Below are 27,226 nucleotides of genomic sequence, written 5' to 3'. Positions count from 1 at the left end.
GCATATATGTGAATTCTTAAGTATAAGAAGTGTATTTACATACAGTGCTTGAGTAAATGTACTTTGTTTCAGCCTGCCACTGGACACAAGACAACATGATACCCATTCAGTAGCATTAATAAAATGCACAATCACGTTTGCCGCATATTTTTTATTTTTAGCAACCATAATGCATTGTAGAAGATATATAAAACTGTCAACTCTGTTGCATCAACTCCTGTTTGAAAAAAAGAAAAAAAAAAGAAAACAAACACACAGCTATCAACAAACTTTTCTTTCGTTATAAAAAGAAGAGGAGGGTGCTGTAACTCCATTGTGAACATACTGGATCTGTTGTGTAGCTGTCGTGGTCCTCACTAAAATGGCTCTCAAACTTTCAAAGAAATACTAACCAGAGGATCTCTTTTGTACTTACTCGGAAAAAAAAAAATACACAATATTAGTTGTCCTCCTTTTAACACCGTTTGTTTAAAGCAATAAGCATATCAACACATTTACTGACAAGATAAAACACAGAAAAGGATAAATGCAATGTAAAGATACCCCTTCTTTGGGCCAATATGCCATTCTGGCTAGTTTGGGCGGTGGATGAAGATGTTTTATTTGGGGGAAGAGTGATGGAGGCAGAGGAAGTTTCCTGTGCAGGGGGTCAATATGCGGTGAGTTCCACAGATGTAAATTCTGATTTTACTTTAAAAAAAAAATTTTTTAAAAAGCACTAGAATGGCTCGTGTGTTTTTGTCAACATGGCAGCATCAACTAGCAAGTTCCATTTTCACTTTAAAGTCATCTAAACATCTTGTAGGAAACTGTTAAACAAATATTATACATTGGAAATGTAATGTTGCACTACGGTGGCAAACATTATGTACTGACTAGATAGAGAGAAGTGTCAATGTAACATTGGCTGTAGCATGGGGAGGTGTTTTCATGTTTCTGCTGAGTACATACAGTATGGACTGGATGGATGGAGGGCGTGTACATCCACTAGTACTATTTAACCACAAGCTTACACAGACTGGTTCAAATCTTTTTTGCCATCCACCCACGCTACCTCTGCACTCACTGTTCAGGCATTTAAAGTGAAAGTAGTACTCAGGTTGGACTAACTGTCATCCAACCCCTCATCTGCACTGTATTCTTTAGATATCTTCATCATCATCTTCTTCATGCTCCCATTCAGACTGAAAAACAAAAAAGGCGGTCTACGATAGGATGGAAGATTAGCACATTCCCAAAAACGGAAGCTAGTCTTGGCCTCTGTCAACCACAAAGGAATAATCGTGACATGGAAATTAAATCAGAGTTTTCAAAGGGTGGAGAGAGGGGAAGCAAAGAGAGACAAAAAAGTGAAACAATGACATCACCTACAATAGAAGAAGGTTTTTCTCTGGATGTTGGCAGAGAAAAAGTGAAAGTTTTTTTTTCTTTCCAAAGTTTCTCTTTTGCCAGTCGATCGTTTGCTCCCCTTCCCCTTCTTCTTGTCATATTATTGTCCCTCCATCTTGTTAAGGGTGGGAGCAGGTGGAGATGGCGGGCTGGGGGTGGGGGTGGTGGGTCACAGGGTGAGCTTGCAGTGACAGAGTTCTTTGTACATTTGCCTCCTCAGCCGGGGCATATCCTGCTGGCCGAAGCTGAATGGCTGCCCTAGTGCCAGACACTTGCAGTACTGTAGGGTGGTGGAGGGGAAATGGGGAGAGACAGTACAAGTTATTGGCCTGCAGGGACAACAGAGTCACATCAACAACACAAGTCAGTAGGTTTTGTTCCTACAGTGCCGAGCGACCAGCTCAGTACAGTGGATGCTCAACATGTTTCTGGCTGACATTATTGTAAGTATGGAAATAAATCTGTGTCTTCGGAGTTTGACATAAAAAAGACGTTGAATTTCTAGCACTGAATATTTATGCATTGAAATTATGTATCTGAATGTTTTTCAACGTTAAAAATTCAACCTAAAAAAATTCAACCTTAAAAAATTCAACCGCAAAAAATTTGCGTTTGAATTTTTTTAGGTTGAATTTTTTAAGGTTAAATTTTTTTAGGTTGAATTTTTAACGTTGAAAAACATTCAGATACATCATTTCAATGCATGGGCTAGAAATTCAACCGCAAAAAATTCAACCGCAAAAAAAATTCAACCTCAAAAAATTAAAACGCAAATTTTTAGGTTGAATTTTTTGCAGTTGAATTTTTTGAGGTTGAATTTTTTGCGGTTGAATTTTTTGAGGTTGAATTTTAACGCTGAAAAACATTCAGATACATAATTTCAATGCATAAATATTCAGTGCTAGAAATTCAACGTCTTTTTTATTTCAAACTCCGATGACACAGATTTACTTCCATATGCAGGCTGCCTTTAGCCACTCATAGCCCTTTTCAACCAATGCAAACCTAGTTCTTTTGCTGGGCTGGTGCTGGTTCACACTTGGTTCAACTTGCGAACCGTCTCAGGCCCCGTTCACACGAGGACGGTCTCAACAGAAGACGCAAAAGTGGCGTCGCGTCTTCACGATAATATTATGTCATATTTTTTTATTTTTTTTATTTAAAAATGCAATTTCAATTTACAATAATATTATGTTACTTCTTTCAGTTTTACTAGGCTAATGTTATGGCCAACTTGTGGCCATTGAGAGGTTGTGATTATTCTTGTGTTCATTTTTTGTTTGTTATGTTTGTGTTGATGCCTGTTGTCTTTGTTGTTGTATGTCTGTAAATTGTTGAGTGTTTTGTTTTGTTATGTACTTTAGGACCCCCTCGAAAACGAGAGGATTCCTCTGAAGGGGTTTATCCTACTCAATAAAATTTCTGATGATGATGACTTTTTATTCCTCGTTTAGACGAGCATTTTCGGGAGGAAATCTGCTGCATACGGTGACGCAAAAGTGTGTGAAATTCGATTGTATGCAGCCAGGCGGCATCACTTAAAGCGATAAGAGCATCTTTGGGCATGCAGAAGTTTTCACGCCACACATTTCCATCAGCTACTCCTTCCACAAAGTTCTCCACCATCACTAGATCTCCCAGGTCTCGTTCACAGCCGTCTGGCTCGCCTCCGACCAATTGCTGCATCCAAAATGTGATAGAGGTAATTCCAGATCCTTCTCTGTTCACTAATACTATCTCTACATATCCTGTACATTTGGTGGAAAGACTCCTGTAAGTTTATTAGAGCTGCCAGAGCAGCTTGAAGGTCCGACGCATGGAAATAATCCCACCTTTGTTTCTTTCCCTGTACTGGAGCATGTATGTGACGTAAACACATACGTGACGTGAGCAGATCTGAGCAGAGTTTTGTGTCTTGTCAGTGTAGACGGACATGCTACGGCGGAGCGGATTTAACTTTTCCACTTTGGAAGGTGGTTTCAGATTTTTGCGTCTTTAAGCCCCCAAAACGCCGTCACCGTCTAAACGAAAGGCACTTCCGCTAAAATATTTTGTCGCTTTTACCCGCGAGCGTCCTCGTGTGAACGGGGCCTCAGATCCCGTTTGCTTTTCCACTTGCTCGAGAGCCACGTCATTACTTCACTGATTTTTAACTGGCTGTGGACATCGTGTCCACCATTGTACCCTGTATGCCACTGCAAAATGTCCATCGCTATCTGTACGCAGACTCTCACACTGGTTGTTTTTTGTTTACAAGTGTCTTATTGGGCTGGTCCCCTTCATATCCATGTGTTTACATGTCCACAAACAAATGTAGCTATGGTTTGCGTTCTAGGGATGTGCTACAGATGTTGGTACCCAGAGCTAGAACTGAGTTAGGGAAAAAGGCCTTTAAATATGCTGCGCCTTCTGCCTGGAACATTGTGCAAAAGCAGCTGAAGCTGTCTGAGCTGGTCACCTTGGGAGAATTCAAAGGAATCCTGAAGGACAGAGAAGATAGTTCTCTTGGTCAATGCAATTGTTTGTAAAACTATTTTCTGATAACGACCGGGTTTATTCATTCATCTGTCACCAGTTTATTCATTTCATTTTTAACTGTACTCATTTCAATCTTCACATAGTCTTGTCCCTGATCTTGTATGTACTTTAATTGATGTTGAATGTGGTGTATGAGAATTGTGGTTGATTGTTCTTATTTTATCATGGTGCTGCCTTCTTGGCCAGGTCATTCTTGGAAAAGAGATTTTAATCTCAATTAATTTTTACCTGGTTAACCCTTTGATGCACAACATGGTTCAAAAATGACTCATTCATCCAAATTTGATTTAAAATTAAATGACCTAATACTATAATAATAGTAATTTGTTTCAAATAGTTACTTTCCACACTCATATATTTAACATGTTTATGTATAATTTTGTCACAAATACAGTGTATCTGGAAGGTTTTCACAGCGCTTCACTTTTTCCACATTTTTTTATGTTTCAGCCTTATTCCAAAATTGATTAAATTCATTTTTCTTTAAAAATATACACACAATACCCCCATAATGACATTTTTTGCCCCATGTTGTGCATTAGAAGCATAGTGATACAAAAAGGGTTTTTATTCAAAAAGTTTTTAAAAAATTAGGATGTATGATGATCAAAAACAAGTTGATTGAGGAAAACCTGGAATACTGAATGATGAAATTAATTTATTGCAAAAATATAGAAAATTAAAAACTCAGTCGGGTCACTTTAGACCCATGTTGTGCATCAAAGGGTTAAATAAAGGTGATTGATTGACTGTATACGTCTGTATACGTCTCCGCTCTCTCAGCAAGCATAATAACAATGTTGGACTACATCGTCTCTTTATAAATGTTGCTCCTGGCTCTGTGAGCCTACATTGGCATCCAAACATGACATGTACAACACAATTGTTCCTCTCGTCTTGAATGCTATGGATGGAGATTGGGTTCTTATTAACGCTGAACATAAGATGTTAATGTTAGACTTTGTTTTAAACCAATGCTAGACCCCGTAACACTAGTCCGCTAACGCTAACCAGCATCATATTGCACGTCAACAAATCAAATACAATTAATGATACACATGTTCCTTGGTCTTGTTGGAAAATGGCATATTGGCTGATATAATCAATAAAATCACTGAGGCAGTGGAAACATAGACGTGCTTTAGAACAGTGATATCATAACAATCAGGATTTTGATCTAAAGAACGAATCCAAATAGTAAGTCAGCTGTAAACCAGGATGGATACTTTTCATGTTCCTTTTTAAAAATGTACTTTTACTTTTTTACTTGAGTAGTTTTTTGGTCCATTAATCTTCTTGGACACTTGAACTTCAAACAATGGGTAAATGGTTAAAATAGTTAGCTAAATGCAATCGACAAATCGTTGAAATAGCTAGCTACAGCTAATGGATAAATGGATGAAACAGTAGTAGTAGCAAGGTTATAATAGTTTTGGATTTTTCATTAGTTTTAGTTTTAATTTTGTTGTGAATTTTTGTTTTCAAATTCAGTTAGTTTTAGTTAGTTTTTAGAGTGAGTTTTCTAGTTTAAGTTTAGTTTTTATTTTTTGAAAATGCTTAGTTTTAGTTTAGTTTTTATTAGTTTTAGTGTTAGTTTTAGTTTTTTTGTAATAGGGTATTTGTTGGGTGCGTGATCCAAAGAGGCCATAATAAATGTTTCCTTTATTTCCTTTGGTTTATCCATCTCAACCCTTAATAAGGTTATTAACTAAATTACAATTCTGGGTGTTTTGAATTTTGGTTCTAGTGTAGACATCCCAGTCTCAGTAAACATATTCACCATGTGTTGCATGTTCAAATAAATACACTGAATTATGAATGAAAAAAGTTGACAAAAACGAAAACTAAGGACATTTTCACTATAATTTTAGTTCGTTTTAGTTAGTTTTGTAACCACAAAATACAGTTTCAGTTAGTTATCGTTTTTTTAAAAACTCTAGTTTTTATTTTTATTTCAGTTAACGAAAATGTTTTTTCAATTCTAGTTTTCGTTATTTCGTTAGTTTTCGTTAACTATAATAACCTTGAGTAGTAGTAGTCTAACTGCTAACCAAACCAACCTAAATATTGACATTTCAATAGAGACAATAGTCCCAATAATGGCTAAATAAAGACTCAGTATATTTACATGCACATAAAAAACAGATAACTGGGAATAAATAGGCAATAGTAAAAATCTGATTTGACGCATTTACATGCACTTCAGTAATGCAATAACTGAAAAACCCAGGTTTGTTGGATTTCTTGCCATGTTCATGACATAAAACATGTTTTTCCAAAAGTTTCTGTCAAAATATCCTGTCAACACTATCATGGCGTCTTCACCGCATGTCCCCAAAGCCCACATCGATCTGACTGCCCTCAGTACATGAAAACTGTCTGTGACCCAAAAGGTCTTACCAGCACGTTGAAATACGGGCATGTAGCCTGATTTGTGTTGTTTTGCTTCAAAAATCACCTGATCTAAGAGACTTCCAGCGGCATCTTATATGTTCAACAAGGCCATCTCAAATGTCAAACAAGGCCATTTTCGAAGAAACTGTATTTGGGTATGTCTGTCCATCTGAAAAATGGCTGCTTTAGTCTAGACGGAATTGTCCAAAAAGTGATAGTGAGGAGCATTTATGGGTACAAGTCGGGAACCGGCCTACTTTACTTATTTCAAGGGTGCTGCATCCAAAAAAAATGGTTCCCAAGCGAAATTTTGAGTTTTTGACTCTCATTTGCATCAATCAAAGATGAGGAAATTAAGTTTCTGGATCTATAGTCTAGGGTCAGAGCAAGGATATAGTGGAGGCTCAGTGTCTTTTTTATGTATATATATATATATATATATATACAAAATATCAACTTTTAAGGTGAAATTAAGCATTATTTGTGTCATTTTTTAAGGCCGACATAAATATTCAATCAATGTCACTTTTAAATGTTCCAGTTCGTATTTTGCGCATATATATATATATATATATATATATATATGCATAAAAAAGACACTGAGCCTCCACTATATTCTTGCTCTGACCCTAGACTATAGATCCAGAAACTTCATTTCCTCATCTTGATTGTCTACTTACAAAAAAACAAAAAAAGGGGAAAATGGTCCAATGACTGAGAAATATGGGCAATTTAGTGGCCATTTGATACAAATTAGAAGGTTAAAACTGAAAATTTCGCTTGGGAACCATTTTTTTTGGATGCAGCAACCTTGAGATATGTAAGGTAGGCCGGTTCCCGACTTGTACCCATAAATGCTCCTCACTTCTTATAGGAGGCCTTTTTTCTGAAATCCGTCTAGACTACTTGCCATGTTGACTGAACCACAGATATAAAAGACAGAACTGCATCTACTGGAGTTCAACAACATCCGGTTTCGTGCAGAATAAATTGGACTATTGGGCCAAAAGTGATCCGTTTTTATCATATTTCTCTTAATCCGATAACTGCTTTTATCCAATAAATATCAGTTTATGCTGTTTACACGAACTCTTGAATAATGAGGTAACTCCAGAAATCAGATAACAGGTTTATAAGTCTGCATGTAAATATGCTCAATGTCCACTTTTATATAATAAATACTAACCTACATTTAGAACATAGATTGGATATTAATATTATGCATTATGTAGTATTATGAAGCCAATGTACTTTGGGTAGGGTGAATTAAGGGTAATTGGGATATACTGCTAGTTTAATCAGCAACAATGCATCATATTTTATATCTCAAATCTGTTTTGTCAAATCTTAATATGCTAAATATCTATAAAGTAGCTTTCCGATAAATGTTTTGAGTCAAATATTTGTAATATTAACTTGCATATATGTGAATTCTTAAGTATAAGAATTTTTTACACGTGCGCAGATGTAACATAACAAAAGAAACCAGATTAATGGTATACATGTGCAGAATAAATTGGACTATTGGGCCAAAAGTGATCTGTTTTTAACATTTTTCTCTTATCTAATAAATATCGGTTTATGCTGTTTACATGAACTCTTGAATAATGTGGTAACTCCAGAAATCAGATAACAGGTTTATAAGTCTGCATGTAAATATGCTCAATGTCCACTTTTATATAATAAATAGTAACCTACATTTAGAACATAGATTGGAAATTAATAAAGGGGTATGTGAGTTCATCTAACAGTGCTGTCAGGTTACTTCAGAACAAAAAGGTTAGAAAGCAGACAGCCTACTTCCCCAAACAGGCAGTCAGAGACGGGTGAGTTAGCCAACACACCACATGATGTAGGACCAGTGCTAACAGTTTCAAAGCCATAGCCTCTGTTGTCTTTTGAAGGATTCCACAGTCGATAGATGAATGTTTGAGTGGTTAGGCAACACAAAATGGGATTGCATATACAGTACAGGCCAAAAGTTTGGACACACCTTCTCATTCAATGTGTTTCCTTTATTTTCATGACTATTGACATTGTAAATTCATCAAAACTATGAATGAACACATGTGGAATTATGTACTTAACAAAAAAGTGTGAAATAACTGAAAACATGTCTTATATTCTAGTAAGCAAAGGGTGGCTACTTTGAGGAATCTAAAATACAAGACATGTTTTCAGTTATTTCACACTTTTTTTGTTAAGTACATAATTCCATATGTGTTCATTCATAGTTTTGATGCCTTCAGTGAGAATCTACAATGTAAATAGTCATGAAAATAAAGAAAAACGCATTGAATGAGATGGGTGTGTCCAAACTTTTGGCCCGTAATGTAGGTCTGAATAGATATTGAGATGTCAATAGAATGAATCATGCAGCCCTTAAACAGTAATCATCACAACTGGAAGGCTAAAGCTAAGGCTTTTATCTGCACATGGACTATGACATGAGAAACTCACCTGTAGCACAAAAGCCCCGCAGTCACTGTCGTTGTTTTGACGCCCCACATTCTGCAACAAAACAATCCACAAAACATTAGCAAGATGCAGCGCAATAGCTAAAATGCATAACCAGGCCATGCTAATGTACGACAATCAATTAACCCCATAGTTTGGCCGGTTTGAAATAAGTGACCTAAATCTGTGTCGAAGTAGAGAAACAAACAAACAAACACACACACAAACAAAGCATCTCACCATTTTGAAAAAGCCTTTCCATCCCGTCAAAAAGTCTTGTTGGTCTTTTTTGATGGCCTCCGCTTGCAGATACTTAAAAATGTGCTGGAAGAACGACAAGAAGATTCTATGTAAAGACACAATGCACACAGCTGGACTATATGGTTCTTTTTTATTTACTTATTTTGAGATTGAGGTGGAACTAGATTTCGTGTCTCAGTGCTTTATGCCTTTCCACAGCTGATACTACACACAGAAACAGAGTAAATAATAATTATCCCAATTATAAAATCTATTCAGTCCCTCTAATGCAGGGGTGTCAAACTCTGTCAAACTCTCCAAATTTGGCCCGCAGTGTAATTTTATTTGGCCCGCGAGGCAATACCAAATTATTATCTTATTATTGTACTATAAAAGCTGACCCGCCGGTATTATACGGCGCATTTACCGCTAATACTACAAATCCCACAATGCCCTGCTGTTGTTTTGGCGCGTCAATCAGGACAGGACCCAGAAACGCTCCTCTGTGACAGTCGTCATAGCAACCTCAAGCTAGAGCTGTCTCCGAGCTACCCCTTCCCAAAAATGGCGAAAAAAAAAGGCAGAATTTATTAACCTGTTGAAAAAGTTTATTTTGATATTTAAATCAGAAGGATGCAAATAGAAAAGAGGCATACGATTTTTATTTAATTTTTATTTAATAAATTAATGACATTGATGTGTTTTTTATTTGAAATTTGATTTTGCATGTCTGCACTATTTAGCTATATATTGTATGTTTATAAGCGTTGCTGGTTCCATATTTAATGTTAAAGCAAAACATGTTTGGTATATATTAAAAGGTTTATTTGTTCAATGTTGGCCCGCGATTTTATTCAAGTTTTAAATTTTGGCCCATTGTGTATTTGAGTTTGACACCCCTGCTCTAATGCTTTTCCTTTTGTTTCCTTCTTCCAAAAATAATCCACCAGTGTCGGGCTCGGTGTTGCTGTCCAGTCCTACCTTTGGGCAGCGTCTGTTGAGGGTCCGCTGGGAGTCAAAGTAAGTGATGGCTCGACGAGGAATGTCCACACTGACCAGTGACCAGTGGACCTCCAGGTGGATGGGGATCAACAGCAGATCCTTCTGAAAGATGTCAACCTGATGGACGTATGGCAGGAAAAAAAATGGAGGTTACAAAGTAGTAAAAGGAGAGATAAAAAGAGGTTTGTTAGGCCCCGTTCACACGAGGACGGTCTTAACAGAAGACGAAAAAGTGGCGTTGCGTCTTCACTTTTTATTCCTCCTTTAGACAAGCATTTTCGGGAGGAAATCTGCGTGCATACGGTGACGCAAAAGTGTGTGAAATTCGATTGTATGCAGCCAGGCGGCATCACTTAAAGCGACAAGAGCATCTTTGGGCATGCAGAAGTTTTCACGCCACACATTTTCATCAGCTACTCCTTCCACAAAGTTATCCGCCATCACTAGATCTCCCAGGTCTCGTCCAAAGATTTTTGCGTCTTTAAGCCCCAAAAACGCCGTCACCGTCTAAACGAAAGGCACTTCCGATAAAATATTTTGTCGTTTTCACCCGCGAGCGTCCTCGTGTAAACGGGGCCTTAAGGCAAAATAATTCCAGGCCGTCCCCTCCTTGAAATATGTTACCAGAAGGCAAAATGGTTGTTGCTAGAGTTCACAGAATCTGATCAGAAGTTATCAAAAGTTCTTAGCATTATGGATGATGGACAAATAATTACACTGATGCCTGACAACTAAGGTTTGTGGTGATATTTCCTGTGATATCAGTGCTATGACAAAGGGGCCACAATAAACTTTTTTGCAGGGTTGAACATGAGCTGATGAGCAGGAACATCAAAAGTAGAACCATTGGTAGATAGAGCAGATAGAGCCAGTCTGGAAAGGCTCAAATGTTCACTCAAAGTTCTGTCTTTCTAAACAGAAACTGGTTTGCTTGGAGAAAGATACAGGCAACTACACAGTAATTAAAAATGACAAAAAGCTAACAACTCAAGGGATACTTGTGTTTTTGTAGTCCCACTTCCGTGATTAAAACTATTAAAACAACAATAAAATAACCTGAACTTTGGTAGAAATGATCCCAACAACTTCACTGTTCAAAGAGTGGGAAGGTTGCGAAACACACTTACATTTTTCGTCCACCGCTTGACTCCGTCATAGCCTTTTGTCCTTAGCTTATCATAAAAGAAGCTGTTGAAAAAGTGAACCTGTGGGCGAGAACACAGGAAGGTAAGAATTAGGGTAGATGACTTGGCCTGGCTTTGTGGTCACTTGTTTTAGGTTTAAATACAGCTCAAATCCATATTCATGCCTTCTGTTTCTTCATGATAGACAAATTTATGTGTAGCCTACTGTCCCAGTAATCCGCCATAATTGTCAGTATTGTGTCTCACACTCCTGTTTTACCCACTTCACTTTATTGTGTTTTAAATCATTTATTTTAGGAAAGCACACAAAAATACCCACATACAATGGCAAGAAAAAGTATGTGATCCCTTTGCATTTTTGCATTAATTTGTCATAAAATGTGATCTGATCTTCAAGTCCAAACTAAAGACAAACACAATGTGCTTAACTTAATACATCACAAACTATTATATTATTGAACACATCCATGATACATTCATAGTGCCGGTGGAAAAAGTAAGTGAACCCTTAAGCTAATGAACTGTAACCAACACACTTTTTGAATTTGCTATTCACAAAAAGCATCTGCTGATGTGAACCATGCCTTGTAAAAAAAAAAAAAAAAGAGAGATCTCCGAGCCCTACAATCAAGAATTGTTGATTTGTATAAGACTGGAAGGGGTTACATAGTCAGCTCAAAGGCTTTAGGTATTCACCAGTCCACAGTTAGACAATTTGTCCACAAATGGAGACAATTTAATACTGAGGCTACTTTCCGCCCAGCCAAGTTAAAGGTCAGTGAGGTAAAAAGAACCCTAGAGTAACAGCTAAAGACTTGAAGTTATCATTGGAACTGGTGAACGTCTCTAGTCATGAGTCGATCATACGCACAAGAATCAACAGGCATGGAGTCCATGGCAGGACTGCGATTTTTTCCAACGGCCACCATTTTTTATCTATACATGCATTATCTCTCGATTTACAGCTCTGGTCTGAATTTATCAGTCACTCTGAACTCACTTGCACCCCGACCCGTTCCTCTGAAAACTGGTTCCAGAGCGGCAAAAAACTCTTTGCTAGTCTCTTACCACAAACTGCTTACAGGGTCTGGGGGCGGGGTTATCATGAGCAACCAGACCAATGAACACGTGTATCATTCATTTTGTCCTTTTGTTTTACTTCAATGTGATTGATACGGGATAGCATTAGCGGGCTAGTGTTAGCTTACAACAAATGCTAGCAATCACATCTTACATTCAGTGTTAATAAGAACGTAATCTCCGTCCGTATCGATCAAGCAGTTGTGTTTGGATGCCAGTGTAGACTCGCAAAGCCAGGAGCAACATTTGTAAAGAGAGATTTAGTCTGCCATTGTTGTCATTATACTTGCCAAGAGCAGAGACACAAATAGTGATGCAAACAAGTTCTGAGATGGTTCGCAAGATTAACCAACTGTGAGCCGGCATTAGCCCTGCAAAAGAACTAGTTTCTCGTTGGTCAAAAAAAGGGTAATTGTGCTCTACAAATTTAATCTTGAAATGTTTTCAACCAATTTCTTAAAGGTATATTAATAATTTCAAAATCATTAACATACTTAATATGGTGTTAAAATGTTATAATCAGTGCAACTAAAACTATAAATAAACAAATCCATTATAATTTAAATGTTTGTTAATGGTAAAGTAACTATAAACTTACATTAATATACCATCTATTTGTCATTTATAAATTATGTAGTTAGTTAAACATTAATAAATTATGTATTTAACATTCTAAATGGCCTATATACGATTATAAATGATGATTAAACATTAATTAACTATCTGTTTACCATTTATAAATGATGGTTATTGTAAAGTGTTACCATTGATTTTAGCTGCGTTATACGAGTTAATTATTAAATGACTAGAAAGGTACAAAATATTTTTTTCGGATAATGTTTGACCTTATAGATTAAACTGTGCTCGATTTGACCCGTTTTGTAAGTGTTTTCTTACTTTTGCACTCAACTAATTTTTTCTGTTCCGTCTGGGACATTAGTCTATAGAAACAACCACATGCTGACTGTTGCATCTGCAATGAATAAGCCTGTGTATGCAGTGTATAAATGTAAATATAATTAGAATATTAAACATAATAATGAAGGTAATTTGAATGGAATTACAGACAACACTGTCAGCTCTAGAGATAACTGAAATATGTAAACTCAGTGGGGAGCCTCTTTAATAGGCAAGCGTTTCATTTCTTTACCTTCTCTGGCACAGAGTCCATGACCAGGTCACCATACATGTTCATAATCTGAAAGAAACAAAAAAGGAAATAAAGGAAGGTACCGTATGTTAAGAAACATCTTGAAAAGAGTAACTTTTCTCATCTGTGAGTGCAGAAGGAGGAAGAGTCCCTCCTTCTGTAGGGACTGAATACAGTCTTTGGCAGAATAAGTTTTGCCCGAGTTTAACAAGAAACCTGACAGTTGTATAGGTGTTAACATAAGGAATTGTCTTTTGTGTATTATCAGATCAACTGTCGGAATGCAGCTACTTCGTGCAAGTTAAGGTATTGATTGATTAAAATAACTAAGGCATCACAAAATGGACCATAAGTGTTTCAAATATAAATCAAAAATTGTCTGGCTGACAACAGGTCAACATTTTTTCTGAACAGAGGCAGAAAACAGTATGTGAGACGAAGAATATTGCAAATCAAAAGAATAAAACATCGTTTGACAGTCAGTGCTGTTCTACCTGATCGTTGAGCCAGTTCTGTCCGTACAGAGTACCCAGGTCGTCCATTGTCAGAACGTGACGTTTGTAATTGACTCTGAATGTTTTAGCCAGGGCTGATCCTGACGAACGCTGGAAGGATTGTATTAGATGCTGGACCACCGCTTTCCTAATGAAGAACAAATGACACACGTGGGTGCATTAGTAAGTTACTTCATCTATTCATGTTCATAGTGTCCGTCAGTAGTTTGATCAACCTCCAGATCCCATAATGTCAGAAATGATTAGGTGGAATTTAAAATTCGGCTTCCCCTTAACCTACAAACAAGTGTTGGGACAACGAAGCTTTGGGAAGCATTTGCTTTTTTTTTTTTACCCCACTAGATGGCGGTCTTGGCTTAAAAAACAAAGGCTTCAGCAATGGTAGTTGAGTGTGTTTTCAGCCCTTTGTTAAACAAAAAGCGCCATCTCTTGGGCTCCTTAAATAAAGCAAATGCTTTTGTTTTCCCAACAATACTAGCCAAATGACCAGGCGTGAGGTTGTAACTCATATAAATCCCTTACACTCACATGCTTTTAACATCAAACATTTTTCTGGATAGTGACACTGTATGCTTTTGGCATGAATGAAAAGTTTGCTGATTGTCACATATAAAACACTCAAGAGAACAATAAATGACCAGGAATGGTATTTAAAATCTGACTCCATTTTTCTGTTGTGTTCTGGGTTTTTTTAAAAGGGAAATGCTGGCTCAGCTTTAGCAAAAGCAGTAATGTAGATTACCACAATAAGCTGTGAACGCCAGCATTAGCGGAGTCAACGTTAGCGGTGTTAAGTTGGAAATCACATCACAGAATATACTGCTGTGGACGCCTTGTTAGTGCTGTTCATAAGTCACACAGTAACACCAACAAGCTAACTGAAGGAGGTGGCGGTAACATTCGACCAGCTGCTGTGTTCTGCAGGGTAAAATAACAAAACTGTTATTGTTGACTAGATTCTGGTGACTTAAGAAAAGAGAGCGATATAAAAACTTCAGTTCTGTTGTGAAGGGTTGTCTGATACAAGGCAAAGCAGTGAAAACTCTCAACAGATTTTTTTAGGTGGCCATTTATTATGTGATTTAAGTAGGTTTGTTCCCACCCTCATCCACAGTAGTTTTGTTATGTTATATATTTACACTACCGGTCAAAAGTTTTAGAACACCCCAATTTTTCAATTTTTTACTGAAATTCAAGCAGTTCAAGTCAAATGAACAGCTTGAAAGGGTACAAAGGTAAGTGGTGAACTGCCAGAGGTAAATAAAAAAAATTAAGCTTAACCAAAACTGAAAAATAATGTACATTTCAGAATTATGCAAGTAGGCCTTTTTTCAGGGAACAAGAAATGGGTTAACAACTTAACTCTATGGAGTCTTGGGCTATTTTGTCCATTTTTGAATTCTTTTCATGTCTTTGTAAGTCATTTTGTGTCTTTTTTTAGTCTTTTAGTTCAACATAAAATGTGATTTTGAATCTTTTTTTTACTTTCAAAACACTATCATGCTCAATAAAGAATTTTAAATGTTGCAAATGTGCATTAATTTCAGGGTACACTGAGACATTAAACTGCATAATTTTCAATTAAATTCTGGAAAAGTTGGTGTGTTCTAAAACTTTTGACCAGTAGTGTGTGTGTATGTATATATATATATATATATATATATATATATATATATATATATATATATATATATACACACACATATATACATGATGTATGCGCGGGCGTGCGCCAAACTAAATACTATCAACCTGTACTGGCCGGTCAGATCCAAACAAAGTGTGACTTACTGTTTTTAATAACTTCCTGTCGCTAAACACATGCAGATTTCAAAATAAGAGCACGGTGTTAACAAAATCGACCACAGAATTTACAAGAAGACTGTCAAAATAAGAAGCCTTAAATAAAAAAATAATAGAACCCTTATTCTTGATTAAGATAGTTCTTAAAATATGCAATCATTAAGATCAGTGTATACTAAAACTTTTCTACACTGGCTGGCTATTCCATGTCCTAGTGGAAAGCTGTTAACAGAAAAAATGTTATGTGAGGTGTTTGCTTTCAATTAGCTCTCAAAGTGCACAAGATTGATGCATTTTAGTTCTAAATGTACAAAATCTTCTAAATGATCTTTCTACAAAGTCACCAGACTCCATTGACAAAAAAAGAGCAATTTCACTTCACAGAACACCACAACCTTAACCTGTAAGTTTGTCTGTGTGACTTTCAGTGTCCGATCCAACCATCCACAGCAGTTCATAGCTTAGCTTTCATGCCAGTACTCTGCTAATACACACCGGCTTTGGATAAGCTGCTTCTCTTGGTTTGACATAATTTTAAGTCAATTAATCAAAAACAACATTCTTTGCAGCACCCTTAAGAAATCATTTAACCCAACCGATTCCCCTACCAGTTTAACATCAAATGGCCCACACACAGAAGTAGTGAAGTAACCAGGGGCCTGACCTGTGTGGCTGTGAGAAGCTCTCACTAAAGATGTCCTGAAGCTTCTCCACGATGTCATCCACGTGGATGGGGATCAAACTGCCATACTGCTGTAGAGACTCTTCAAGAATACCTTGACGGAAAAAATAATCAAACCATCATTGACAGGCCACGGTGTCATTCAGGAGGGGAAAGTCTTTAATATAATATTGTGTTTGTGTTTGATGTGACCGACTGAGACCATGAGCTATTATCTCTGACCCGTACCTGTCACACAACTCATGTGTTCCTCAGTAAGGGCCAGCTCCACTGGTTTGACCTCCACTTCCCGCCTCCCTCTGTCCTCCTGCTTGACTGGAGAGCAGCCGTTCATCTGCTTATCTGCCACAGAAAGGGATAGAAACATGTTTTCTTCCTCTTAGACTTTTTTTAAAATCCAAAACAGCAGTCTTGTGAAGTTAAAATGTTTTGTGATTGACCCAACTGATGACAGAGACTGCATCTTTTGAATATATGATTGCCAGGAAAAACAATGTTAAAGGGAATTTCCATTTAGTATGGGATTATTTTGTTCAATACATTAAGGACTTGTCACAGTAATCATATGTTGTTGTCCTCGTTTTGGGTTGACTGCCTGGTTATTTTTTGTTGTTTTTTTTGTTTTGTTTTTTTAATTTATTTATTTTATTTTATTTTATTTTTTTCTTTTCCTATCTGTTTTTGGTGTCTGTCTCGGTTGTTTGTAAGTGTTTGTATTATATGTTGAAAAATTAAAAATTAAATAAATACTTTAATAAAAAAAAAAAATGTTTTGTGATGGTACGGTGGAAAACGCTTATAATGATCACGTCTATCCAGGTCAAATCGATCAATAAAAGCGGATGATTATTATAACAGTTTTTTTTTCTTCAGTTTGCTTTTTCCTAATTTCTCAGATTTTCCTCTAATTGACATTTTTATATTTATTATGTGAATATAAAAGTACTGCAGTCTAAAACAGAAGCAGTCATGATGTTTGTTCATAAAAACAAAAAAAATATAGAGCTGTGCCACTTATAATATTTTCTGTCCAATATATTTTAACCAGCCTTCTTTAGAAGTAAAGGGTGTGTATGTCAGTACCTAAAACTAAGTCCAAAACTGTGGAATGAATTGCCGCTGCACATCAGACAGGCCTCCTCACTGTCTCATTTTAAATCTCTTCTTAAAACCCACCTCTTCTCGTTGGCTTTTAACACCACGTAGAGTGTTGATTTTATGTTGATTTTATGATTTTTTGTTTTTATTGTATTCATGCATATTTTATTTTGTGCGGGCAGTACATTTTACATTTTATTTTATTTATTTTTATCCCATTTTTAATTTATTTTATCTTATTGCATCTTACTGATCTATTGTTTACTACATCTCTTTGTATTGTGTTATGTATTTATTGTTTGTGCGGCACTTTGGAAACCTTGTGTTTGCTAAAATTGTGCTATATAAATAAAGGGGAATACCTGTCTCGGAGTCTGTGAACCTCTCATCGTTGCTGTCGTCCTCTTCGTCGGTGTACGGTGACTGCTGATACCTTTTTATCCTCCTCTGCTTGCCGTACAGGTTGTGCCGCTGCCCTCTCCGGCTGTACCGGTACCCTTGGGAGCATAACCACTGCGCCCGCTGGCGCCAGCTCTTCCAGTGCTGGGTGAGCCGAAACCCAACGCCTCCGTGGGATCGCAAACGCTGCCAGCGTCTGAGCCGGTGCCTCCTCAGAGCCCGGTACCTGCTGAGGTGGGACCTGAACAGGTCCCCTGCTTGGGCCTGGGAGACGATATCCTCTACGGGTACTCCAGCACCTTCTCCTGCCTTCTCTTGTGGTCCATGGTGTAGGTGTTGTTGTTGTGAGTGAGGGTGCTGGGTGGACTCGGAGGGAAAGTCTGGGATTTCCCACTCAAGCTCTGCGTCGTCTCCTTCATCTTCCAACTCCTCCTCATCCTCCTCCTCCTCTTCTTCTTCTTCTTCGTCCTCTTCCTCCTCCTCGTTGTTATCCCAACACTTGCCCTCAAACTCTACCTCATCCAGATTGTTTTCTTCTTCCTCATCACCCATCGCCTTGATCCTACCCATCCCATCCTCCTCCCCTTCCTCCTCCTCCTCTACATACTCGCCTGTCCACACCTTCTCTTTCTGCCCCAGCCTGAGGTGCATGGGGCTGGGTACGCTGTGGCCCGACGCTGGGACTATGAGGTGGTCTCCAGGAATCCCACCTAAACACACAGATTGGGAAGTGATTTAGTGTTTTATCATGAGCCATCATGACCCAAAAGCCTCCACATTTTCATTAATTCATTCATTATTCTTAACCGCATATAGATAGATAGATAGATAGATAGATAGATAGATAGATAGATAGATAGATAGATAGATAGATAGATAGATAGATAGATAGATAGATAGATAGATAGATAGATAGATAGATAGATAGATAGATAGATAGATAGATAGATAGATAGATAGATAGATAGATAGACAGATAGACAGACAGACAGACAGACAGACAGACAGACAGACTTTATTTATCCCAAGCTGGGAAATTACAGTGTAGCAGCAGCATTACACACAGAGGCAATAACAACACAATTAAGTAAAAAGAACAACCTAGGCATACTTCAAGCAATAAAATATAAAAATACAATAAAATGTAAAGTGTAAAGTTATCCCAACTCGGGTCACGGGGGGCTGGAGCCGATCCCAGCTGACACTGGGTGAGAGGCGGGCTATCGCAGGGTTGACTGAGAGGCAGACATGAATTCATGTCCACATTTTCATTTTAACCAAATACTGCTGGAGTGCCTTCCACTTTACACACATACTGGTGAATAATATGCAAACGCCAAATTGCCTGGACTGAACGGCTGAAACGAGCAAAGGTCTGGCAAATTTGCTTAGAAAACGACCTTAACAATGAATCAGTTATCAAAATATTTGCAGGCTATTATTTTTTTACGGTAGACTAAATTATAAAATGTCTCTTTTACTTTAGTCACTTGAAAATTCAGAGGGCTCAACCAAATTAGATTTGATAACAGAATTCAAAGGATTTCAATGCAAACAGCACATTTGACACTGAATTCAGATTTGCTTAAAATGTTATCAACCCCATCCACCTCTTGTAAATGGAATGGCCAATGACCAAGTGATCCCGGATCTGTAACACCTTCTCAAGTAGTAACAGATGAAGAAGTGTAAAATTGTTGAGACTGTTCGAGGCTGGATCAATGTGAACCGGAAGAGCCGGCAGGGCGAAAAAAAGATTGCCTGCTAATTATAAACAAACTGACATCGCTTACTGTACACATACTGCTGCAGCACATGCATACTGTACTTTCACTGTGCTAGCTGATGACTAATGACTTTGTGCCAAATGCTTAAAATATTTAAGTACAATTTTCGTTAACAGAGGCAGAGAGTCCATTTTATTTATTTGTTTCCTATATATTTTCTATTATTTTAATATTTTTCACATTCTAATAACAATCTTTGAAAAGGCGTACTTGCTTGCTATCGCTTATCGCAATAATTTCTTATAAACTCTTTTATCCAACAAAATGTAGTCATTGTGATCCAGATATAGGTCTATTCATATCTTGGTAACAATATACATTATATTATATTAATTAATATAGTCTGTATGAAATAACCACATCATTATACTGCATACTACATGTCAACAAAACAGCACCTCTGTGGTTCCCTCCAGCTTTGTTCCCACGTGTGAGGATCAGAATGTAAAGCGGCATCCAAAGTATATAAATGTTGCCGTATTGCTGTTTGGTTTTGGATTGTGACATTGCAAGTGAAAAATATGCACATTAGACATTTTTTAGATTATATCATATCACCCAGCCTGAGCTTGCACATCCTCCAAACATGTCAGGTGAAGAATTAAATGCTTGTGATATGCTGCCAGAGAAGGCATCTTGGGCTTCTTATGACAAACAACAACCTACACCATTATTCATACTAATACAAGCCTAACTAGAACGTAGGTGTATTGGTGAAATGCCTACCTCCTCCTGTGTCGTCCTGCCCCACAGCGGTCAGACCCAGGTCTCCCTGCCAGCGGTTCTGGGCCAGGCTACCGCCACTGTCTCGCATTATCCACGGACAACCCACGACCTGCGCCAGCTCGTCTCCTGCAAACAACAAACAGTCTACTGAGAGGGTATAGGGCTTTTTTTTTTGTTTACAAAAAGAAAGGTTCAAGTTAAACATTTTAGAAATCAGTTGCCATCTTCTCAACCAGTATATATACTCTGCATAAATTGTGGTATGGGTCAGGGAGTGGGAAGAGATACCCTGATGCTAGCAGAGTTTTTGCCCTATCTATGACCATTTTCAAACTTTACGGGAGAATGTGAACCTTAATTTTACCTGTTATCCAACAGTGGATTACATCTTCAAATGTATTTTATAATGTGAAAGTTGTCTATCAATCTGTAATGACAACATGTTTTTGCCAGGGAAACCCCATGTTTAAATTAGACATTTTTCAGACCGTAAGATAATCAAAGTCCCTTTCATGGTGCAAACCTCCTGCTTGACATCAGGTATAAGTTCCAGTGTTGCTATACCCAATAAGCTACACAGTCCAGGTGGTTTCTGAAACACACCTCAGAGAACCACTCATGCCTTTTAATAACAGTGCTACAAATGGAACAACTAGCAGACAATTGCTTCAATGTTGAGTTAAATATACACCAGGCAGGGTAATGACCTATAACCTCCCAACGGAGCACTGTATACATTAATTCACAAATACACTGCTTTGCTTTAACCCATTGACGCCTAAAACTTCCTGTAAAACGTCGATTTTAAAATAAGCCCCTAAAACCTGAAGTTTTTCTGGAAATTCAACAGAAGTGTCAACGCTTCTACTAAATAATAGATTATTCAGCCTCTGTAGCAGATAGAAATGAAATTCAAAAAGTACTTGAGAGCTTATACAAATACTACAAAACGACGTATCCGCTTTCCAGGCTTCAATGGGTTAATGGCAATTACATTGTGGTCTTACTAGCTGATGGGGACATACTTTAAGCGTTTTAACAAGCCACAAGCTCGAATACATTCTCCAGTCTCCATTCAGATACATGTTTGTGTCCTTTTTTTTAAACTTTACTTTTTATTTGAGTTTTTTTCATTTAACCCATTGAGGCCTGAAAAATCGCTGGGCGATTTTAAATAAGCCTCTAATTTTCTGGAAATTCTGGAAAAAAAGTGTCAACTCTTCTACTAAATAATAGATTTTTCAGCCTCTGTAGCAGATAGAAATGAAATTCAAAAAGGTATTTGAGAGCTTATACAAATACTACAAAACGACGTATCCGCTTTCCAGGCTTCAATGGGTTAAATACAATAATACAAAAAAAACAACAACAAAAAACCACATCCATTAGCAGCTTATAGGTCCTTCCATTCAGTCACAATGCAACAATTCTGTCCTGTTCAGTTGTCATTACTATAATTACTAGTGGTATCACCCTCACTGTAATAATTCAATATCTCCCATTCCCCTTCAAACTGTTCCTCCCGCATTCTCAAGATATGTGTGAACCTCTAAATACCATAAATCTCCTCCACAACACTCAGCCACTGTTCTCTAGAGGGATCTACCTTATACCAGGCCCTTGTAATTGCCTTCCTGCTAGCCACCAATAATACTTTCACCAGGTATTTATCTCCTCCTTGTACCTCCTCTTGTGGAATGTTCCCCAGATATAATACCAAACAAGTCTTTGATATCTCATATCCCATTATGTCCCTCAGCACACTCCAGACTCCCTCCCAATATCCCTCCATCTTTTGACGTTTGTGTCCTTCCACAGGCTGCAGAGAGCTGCTCTCTGGTACCATGTCGTCACACAAAAATAATCGCCCAAGTCATTTCTTGTCAAAATATATTTTTTTTTTGCCTAAATCATCTCCTCATGATGCCGGCCACCTATGGTAAAATCACCTACATCCTCAGTTGATCAGATCATGTGATTTTACCCCTTTAAGATCATCACTTCTTTGACAATTTGCCACAATCATGGCATCAGATAAGAACCCAGCAAAGAAGAGCTAGAGGGAGATTGTTATCAGTTTAGTTTATCAGTGTTTTATTGTTAACACTAATATTGGTAACACTTTACTCTAAGGCAGGGATTCCCAAAGTGTGGTGCGTGGACCCCTGGGGGTGCGTGAGCTGCTGCTAGGGGGCGCGCGAGATGAAAAATGTAATGGCGGTCTGATAATGACACAATTACATTTCATTTTTGCATCTATTTTGGTCATTTTTGCATCTATTTTTTGGTTGTTTGGTCATTTTTACATGTATTTTTGGTCAATTTGTGTCTATTTTGATAATTTTGTGTCACCTTTGGTCATTTTTGCATCTATTTTTGGTTGTTTTTGATCTTATAATGAAGCGTAGAAGAAGTTAGCTTCTTGTTCTTGTATAATTTTTCCAACCTGTTTTATGATGAATGGGTTGTGTTCACTCCACGCTCATTTAAATTTGCTGCAATTTTTGTTCAACGCAATATTTTTGTTCAATATTATAACATTTGTCCCAACTGATCTGCTTTCTGCCTCTGATCCTGAGCCTGTCATCATCCTCCACCTTTAACATAGCTATAAAAACTCTTATTGCATTTTGTTTTTTTTGAAGGTGTGGGGGATTGGGGGTGCGTCAACCCAGTTGGGACATAGAAGGGGGTGCACGGCTGAAAAAGTTTGGGAACCGCTGCTCTAAGGTGTCTACATAAGAGTGACATGAGCGTGTCATAAACATGACATGGAATGTGTCATGAACATTAATGACACTTCGAAGTAACATTAATGCTCATGATACTTGTCATGTTTCTGACAGGCTTGAGTGACTCTTATGTAGACACCTTCAAAATAAAGTGTTACCATATCTTGCTTAAGTCACAAAGGCATGTTCAAATTGCCTAAGTCATTTATTTCTCTTAAGTTATTTTAAGTGATTTTACCCTTTAAGATAATGGCCTATGTCAAGTGTGTGACTTAAGCGGATTTATTATGCCTAAGTCAAAATAAAATGTGACTTAGGCAATTTTTTGAACATGCCTTTGTGATTTAAGCAAGATATGGTAACACTTTATTTTGAAGGTGTCTACATAAGAGTGACATGAGCGTGTCATAAACATGACATGGGATATGTCATGAACATTAATGACACTTCGAAGTAACATTAATGCTCATGACACTTGTCATGTCATGTTTCTGACAGGCTTGTGTGACTCTTATGTAGACCCCTTCAAAATAAAGTGTTACCATATCTTGCTTAAGTCACAAAGGCATGTTCAAATTGCCTAAGTCATTTATTTCTCTTAAGTTACATCATTTACACACACAGTGTTATTACTATGCCAATAGCCATCCTTTGTTACATCCTTTTGAGTGAAATGATCAATAAATGTCATATGTTACACTTTTGGTGAAGTTTTTTGTGTTTCCTGCAAAACTTGAAAAAATGAGTTAGGAGGTTATTTTAACAGGGTGACCATGTGCACCTGGTCGGAGAGCGGATATGTAAGTTAGCTTGCTAGCTTGACTGAGTGGGACAATAAGGCCAATTAGTCTTTATAGTGAGTAGTGAATAGTTAGATGCGGCCTGTGCCCTGTGCAGGGGGGGGGATCATTATCATTTGAGAGGAGCTGCTCTGTGATGGGAACTATAATTCATCCCGGAGCAGGAAATAGTCCTCACCGAGGCTAGCTAGCTAGCTAGCATCCCGTCATAGCATCACCACTTAATACCAAGTAAAAATGCACAAAAAAAAATGCAAACATATTTTTTTCAGTGTTATGGATAACCCAAGCCCCCGAACCACCTTTTAATAGCAATCTTAAATTAGCAATGTTCTTCAATTAGCCGTTTTGTGTAACATGCTAACATGCTAGCTGGTTAGCCATGTTGTCGTTGGCTCGCTAGGAAGGCAACAACAAAATAAAACGCACTGGAGTCGTTAACAGGGAATGCTTACCGTTAGCCTGCAGATTTATATGAATGTGTCCAGCTGCTTCCGACTGAATATTGGGCGTATGTAATTGTGTACAGGTATCGAACCAAAACCAAAGCTAATTGGTGTTAAAGCTCATTGAATGAAGTCAGGTGTGGAGCAGCCAGATGTCACCTCCCTGCGAACTTTGGGTTCTTTTAGGTCTTCCGGTTCAGAGAAAAGCGCAAATGCTTAACAGAAATGGTGGATTGCAATCCAAAGATGTTGGTGAAATCGACAGGAAGAATCTGTTTCAATTTAAAAAGGTGTGTAAGGAAACGAGAGATGCGCTGAGCCGGAACACTGCAGATTTTTCGCTCTCATGTCAACTACAACAAGCCGTCGCGCAGCAATGGCGTCATACAGAGAGTATGGTTCTATGGAGAGCCTTTCCTTTCTTTTGGACGAATACTTCATTGATTGATGAATCATACATCATGTTTTTTATTTATTTATTTATTTATTTGTTTGTTTTGTTTCTGTTTCTTACCCTTTGTTTATTTTGGATCTCTGTTTTGGAATTGATGTTTGTCTGATTTTGTGTGTGTTTTTCTTTCTGAAAAAATATATATAAAATTTATTTTTCCAGCTGAAAAAAAGAGCTTCCGAAGGTTGAAACGCAATGGTTGTTATCTAATGAAAGAAAATTTAAGTGTGATCTCAAACCTTTCGGCAAATCTTGATTTTGAAAATGTGCACATCTACATTTGCACTCATGATTCACACTATTCTCTCAGAGTTTGGTTTACAACACCCAGTTTTCAGAGCCTTTCCTTTCTTTTGGACAAATACTTTATTGATTGATGAATCATACATCATGTTTTTTATTTATTTATTTATTTGTTTGTTTGTTTGTTTTGTCTCTGTTTCTTGCCCTTTGTTTATTTTGGATCTCTGTTTTGGTATTGATGTTTGTCTGATTTTGTGTGTGTTTTTCTTTCTGTACCCCCCTGGCAAATACTGTATATATTTATGATATATGAATGATTATTTATTTTGTAAATTGTTATTGTGAATAACAAAACCCCAAACTTCAATGTATTGGAAAACATTTGTACAGCTACAGTTATTTTTGGTGGATTAAATAAAGTAGGTGAAATACTTTATTGATTGATGAATCATACATCATGTTTTTTATTTATTTATTTATTTGTTTATTTGTTTGTTCTGTCTCTGTTTCTTACCCTTTGTTTATTTTGGATCTCTGTTTTGGAATTGATGTTTGTCTGATTTTGTGTGTGTTTTTCTTTCTGAAAAAATATATATAACATTTATTTTTCCAGCTGAAAAAAAGAGCTTCCGAAGGTTGAAACGCAATGGTTGTTATCTAATAAAAGAAAATTTAAGTGTGATCTTAAACCTTGTGGCAAATCTTGATTTTGAAAATGTGCACATCTACATTTGCACTCATGATTCACACTATTCTCTCAGAGTTTGGTTTACAACACCCAGTTTTCTGAGCCTTTCCTTTCTTTTGGACAAATACTTTATTGATTGATGAATCCTACATCATGTTTTTTATTTATTTGTTTGTTTTTTCTGTCTCTGTTTCTTACCCTTTGTTTATTTTGGATCTCTGTTTTGGAATTGATGTTTGTCTGATTTTGTGTGTGTTTTTCTTTCTGTACCCCCCTGGCAAATACTGTATATATTTATGATATATGAATGATTATTTATTTTGTAAATGATTATTGTGAATAACAAAACCCCAAACTTCAATGTATTGGAAAACATTTGTACAGCTACAGTTATTTTTGGTGGATTAAATAAAGTAGGTGAAATACAGTGCATCTTATTTTTACTATATTTGATCACTTAGATTGAGTCAGATGTTTTAATTTGTTACTTGATTTATGTAAAGTTTATAGCCTCATACAAGTAAATATGCTAAAAAACAAATATTACCAGAAGATTCAGTGGTAATTGTCTGGTAGATTCATACTGAATTTACCCAAATGACAAAAATAAATGTGGATGTATATAAGATGAATATAATGTCATGTGTGTGATCTTAAACCTTGTGGCAAATTTTGATTTTGAAAATGTGCACATCTACATTTGCACTCATAATTCACACTATTCTCTCTGAGTTTGGTTTACAACACCCAGTTTTCAGAGATCTGCCCACACATTTGGGGGCGTGTGAGTCACTTAATTTCTGGCAAGATTTTCTCACAGCTCTGGTTTGAAACAATAAAACTCCAAAAGAGATTCTCTGGGGAAAAAAGCTCGGATTCTGGTGTCTATCGTTTTTTCAACCTATTTAAACTGGAATCCAACCATCAAGACTCAGCGTTGACGGCTGCCATCCCATGGAAACTGCATAAATAGCAGTATGGAGTACTGAAGTTAATGAATTTACAGTTTATCATACCACAAATTAAATAAAAATGGGCTTGTGCAGCCCATGGATGCTCTGCCTCCCCGCTGCTAAGAGACTACTTTGACGGAAGGTTTGCTGATCCGAAAGGTAAGCCAAGATGGTCTAGGATAATAGCACTAGTGATCAGGGACAGTTCAAGACCATGGGTCAGGTTAGGGCCACATGTGATTTTATGGGCACTGAAATACTGTATATGCTTATTCTACATTAGATGCCCTGAGCTTCGACCCCTCAGGAAGCACTGCATACAAAAAATGAACTGACAGTATAAAGGACATGACTACGTGGGCTCAGGAGCTCTTCAGAAAACTGTTGTCAAATCCAGAAATGCCGCTTACTTATCTGGGCCTGAACTCTTTTGTCATATATCAGTTTCAGTTTTCAGTTTCAGTCAACTTTATTGTCAAGTATGCCATATGTAACACATGACACAGAT

The 27,226-nt window shown here is 37.3% G+C and overlaps 1 protein-coding gene across 2 annotated transcripts; it reads right to left on the bottom strand.

Moving 5' to 3' along the window:
• Positions 1 to 131: 131 nt before the first annotated feature.
• LOC131989685 (sentrin-specific protease 3-like) lies at positions 132 to 24,752 on the bottom strand. Of its 2 annotated transcripts, XM_059354990.1 has the most exons (12): positions 24,393 to 24,752; positions 20,406 to 20,531; positions 17,856 to 18,602; positions 16,624 to 16,737; positions 16,378 to 16,489; positions 13,890 to 14,037; positions 13,396 to 13,443; positions 11,148 to 11,225; positions 10,000 to 10,137; positions 9,019 to 9,102; positions 8,782 to 8,832; positions 132 to 1,669 (listed from the first exon to the last, which is right to left on the bottom strand). In XM_059354990.1, exons 2-12 carry the CDS (start codon positions 20,491 to 20,493, stop codon positions 1,559 to 1,561), a joined length of 1,719 nt encoding a protein of 572 aa, XP_059210973.1. In that variant the 5' UTR covers positions 20,494 to 20,531; positions 24,393 to 24,752; the 3' UTR covers positions 132 to 1,558. The 2 variants fall into 2 exon arrangements, with proteins under 2 accessions (XP_059210973.1, XP_059210974.1); XM_059354991.1 differs by lacking the exon at positions 20,406 to 20,531.
• Between the last annotated feature and the right edge of the window lie 2,474 nt (positions 24,753 to 27,226).

Source organism: Centropristis striata, chromosome 17 (genome assembly GCF_030273125.1).
Source record: "Centropristis striata isolate RG_2023a ecotype Rhode Island chromosome 17, C.striata_1.0, whole genome shotgun sequence".
NCBI classification, from domain to species: Eukaryota; Metazoa; Chordata; class Actinopteri; order Perciformes; family Serranidae; genus Centropristis; species Centropristis striata.
Note: the sequence above shows the minus strand (reverse complement) of the source record. Positions and strands in the feature narration are given on the sequence as shown.

Excerpts from the sequence above, each read along its gene's own strand:
- LOC131989685 (XM_059354990.1), bottom strand. The coding sequence starts at position 20,493 with ATGCGAGACAGTGGCGGTAGCCTGGCCCAGAACCGCTGGCAGGGAGAC. Across the intron at positions 16,490-16,623 it reads ACACATGAGTTGTGTGACAG|GTATTCTTGAAGAGTCTCTA; the intron begins GTACGGGTCAGA and ends TTTTCCGTCAAG. Across the intron at positions 11,226-13,395 it reads TGGACTCTGTGCCAGAGAAG|GTTCACTTTTTCAACAGCTT; the intron begins GTAAAGAAATGA and ends TCTCGCCCACAG.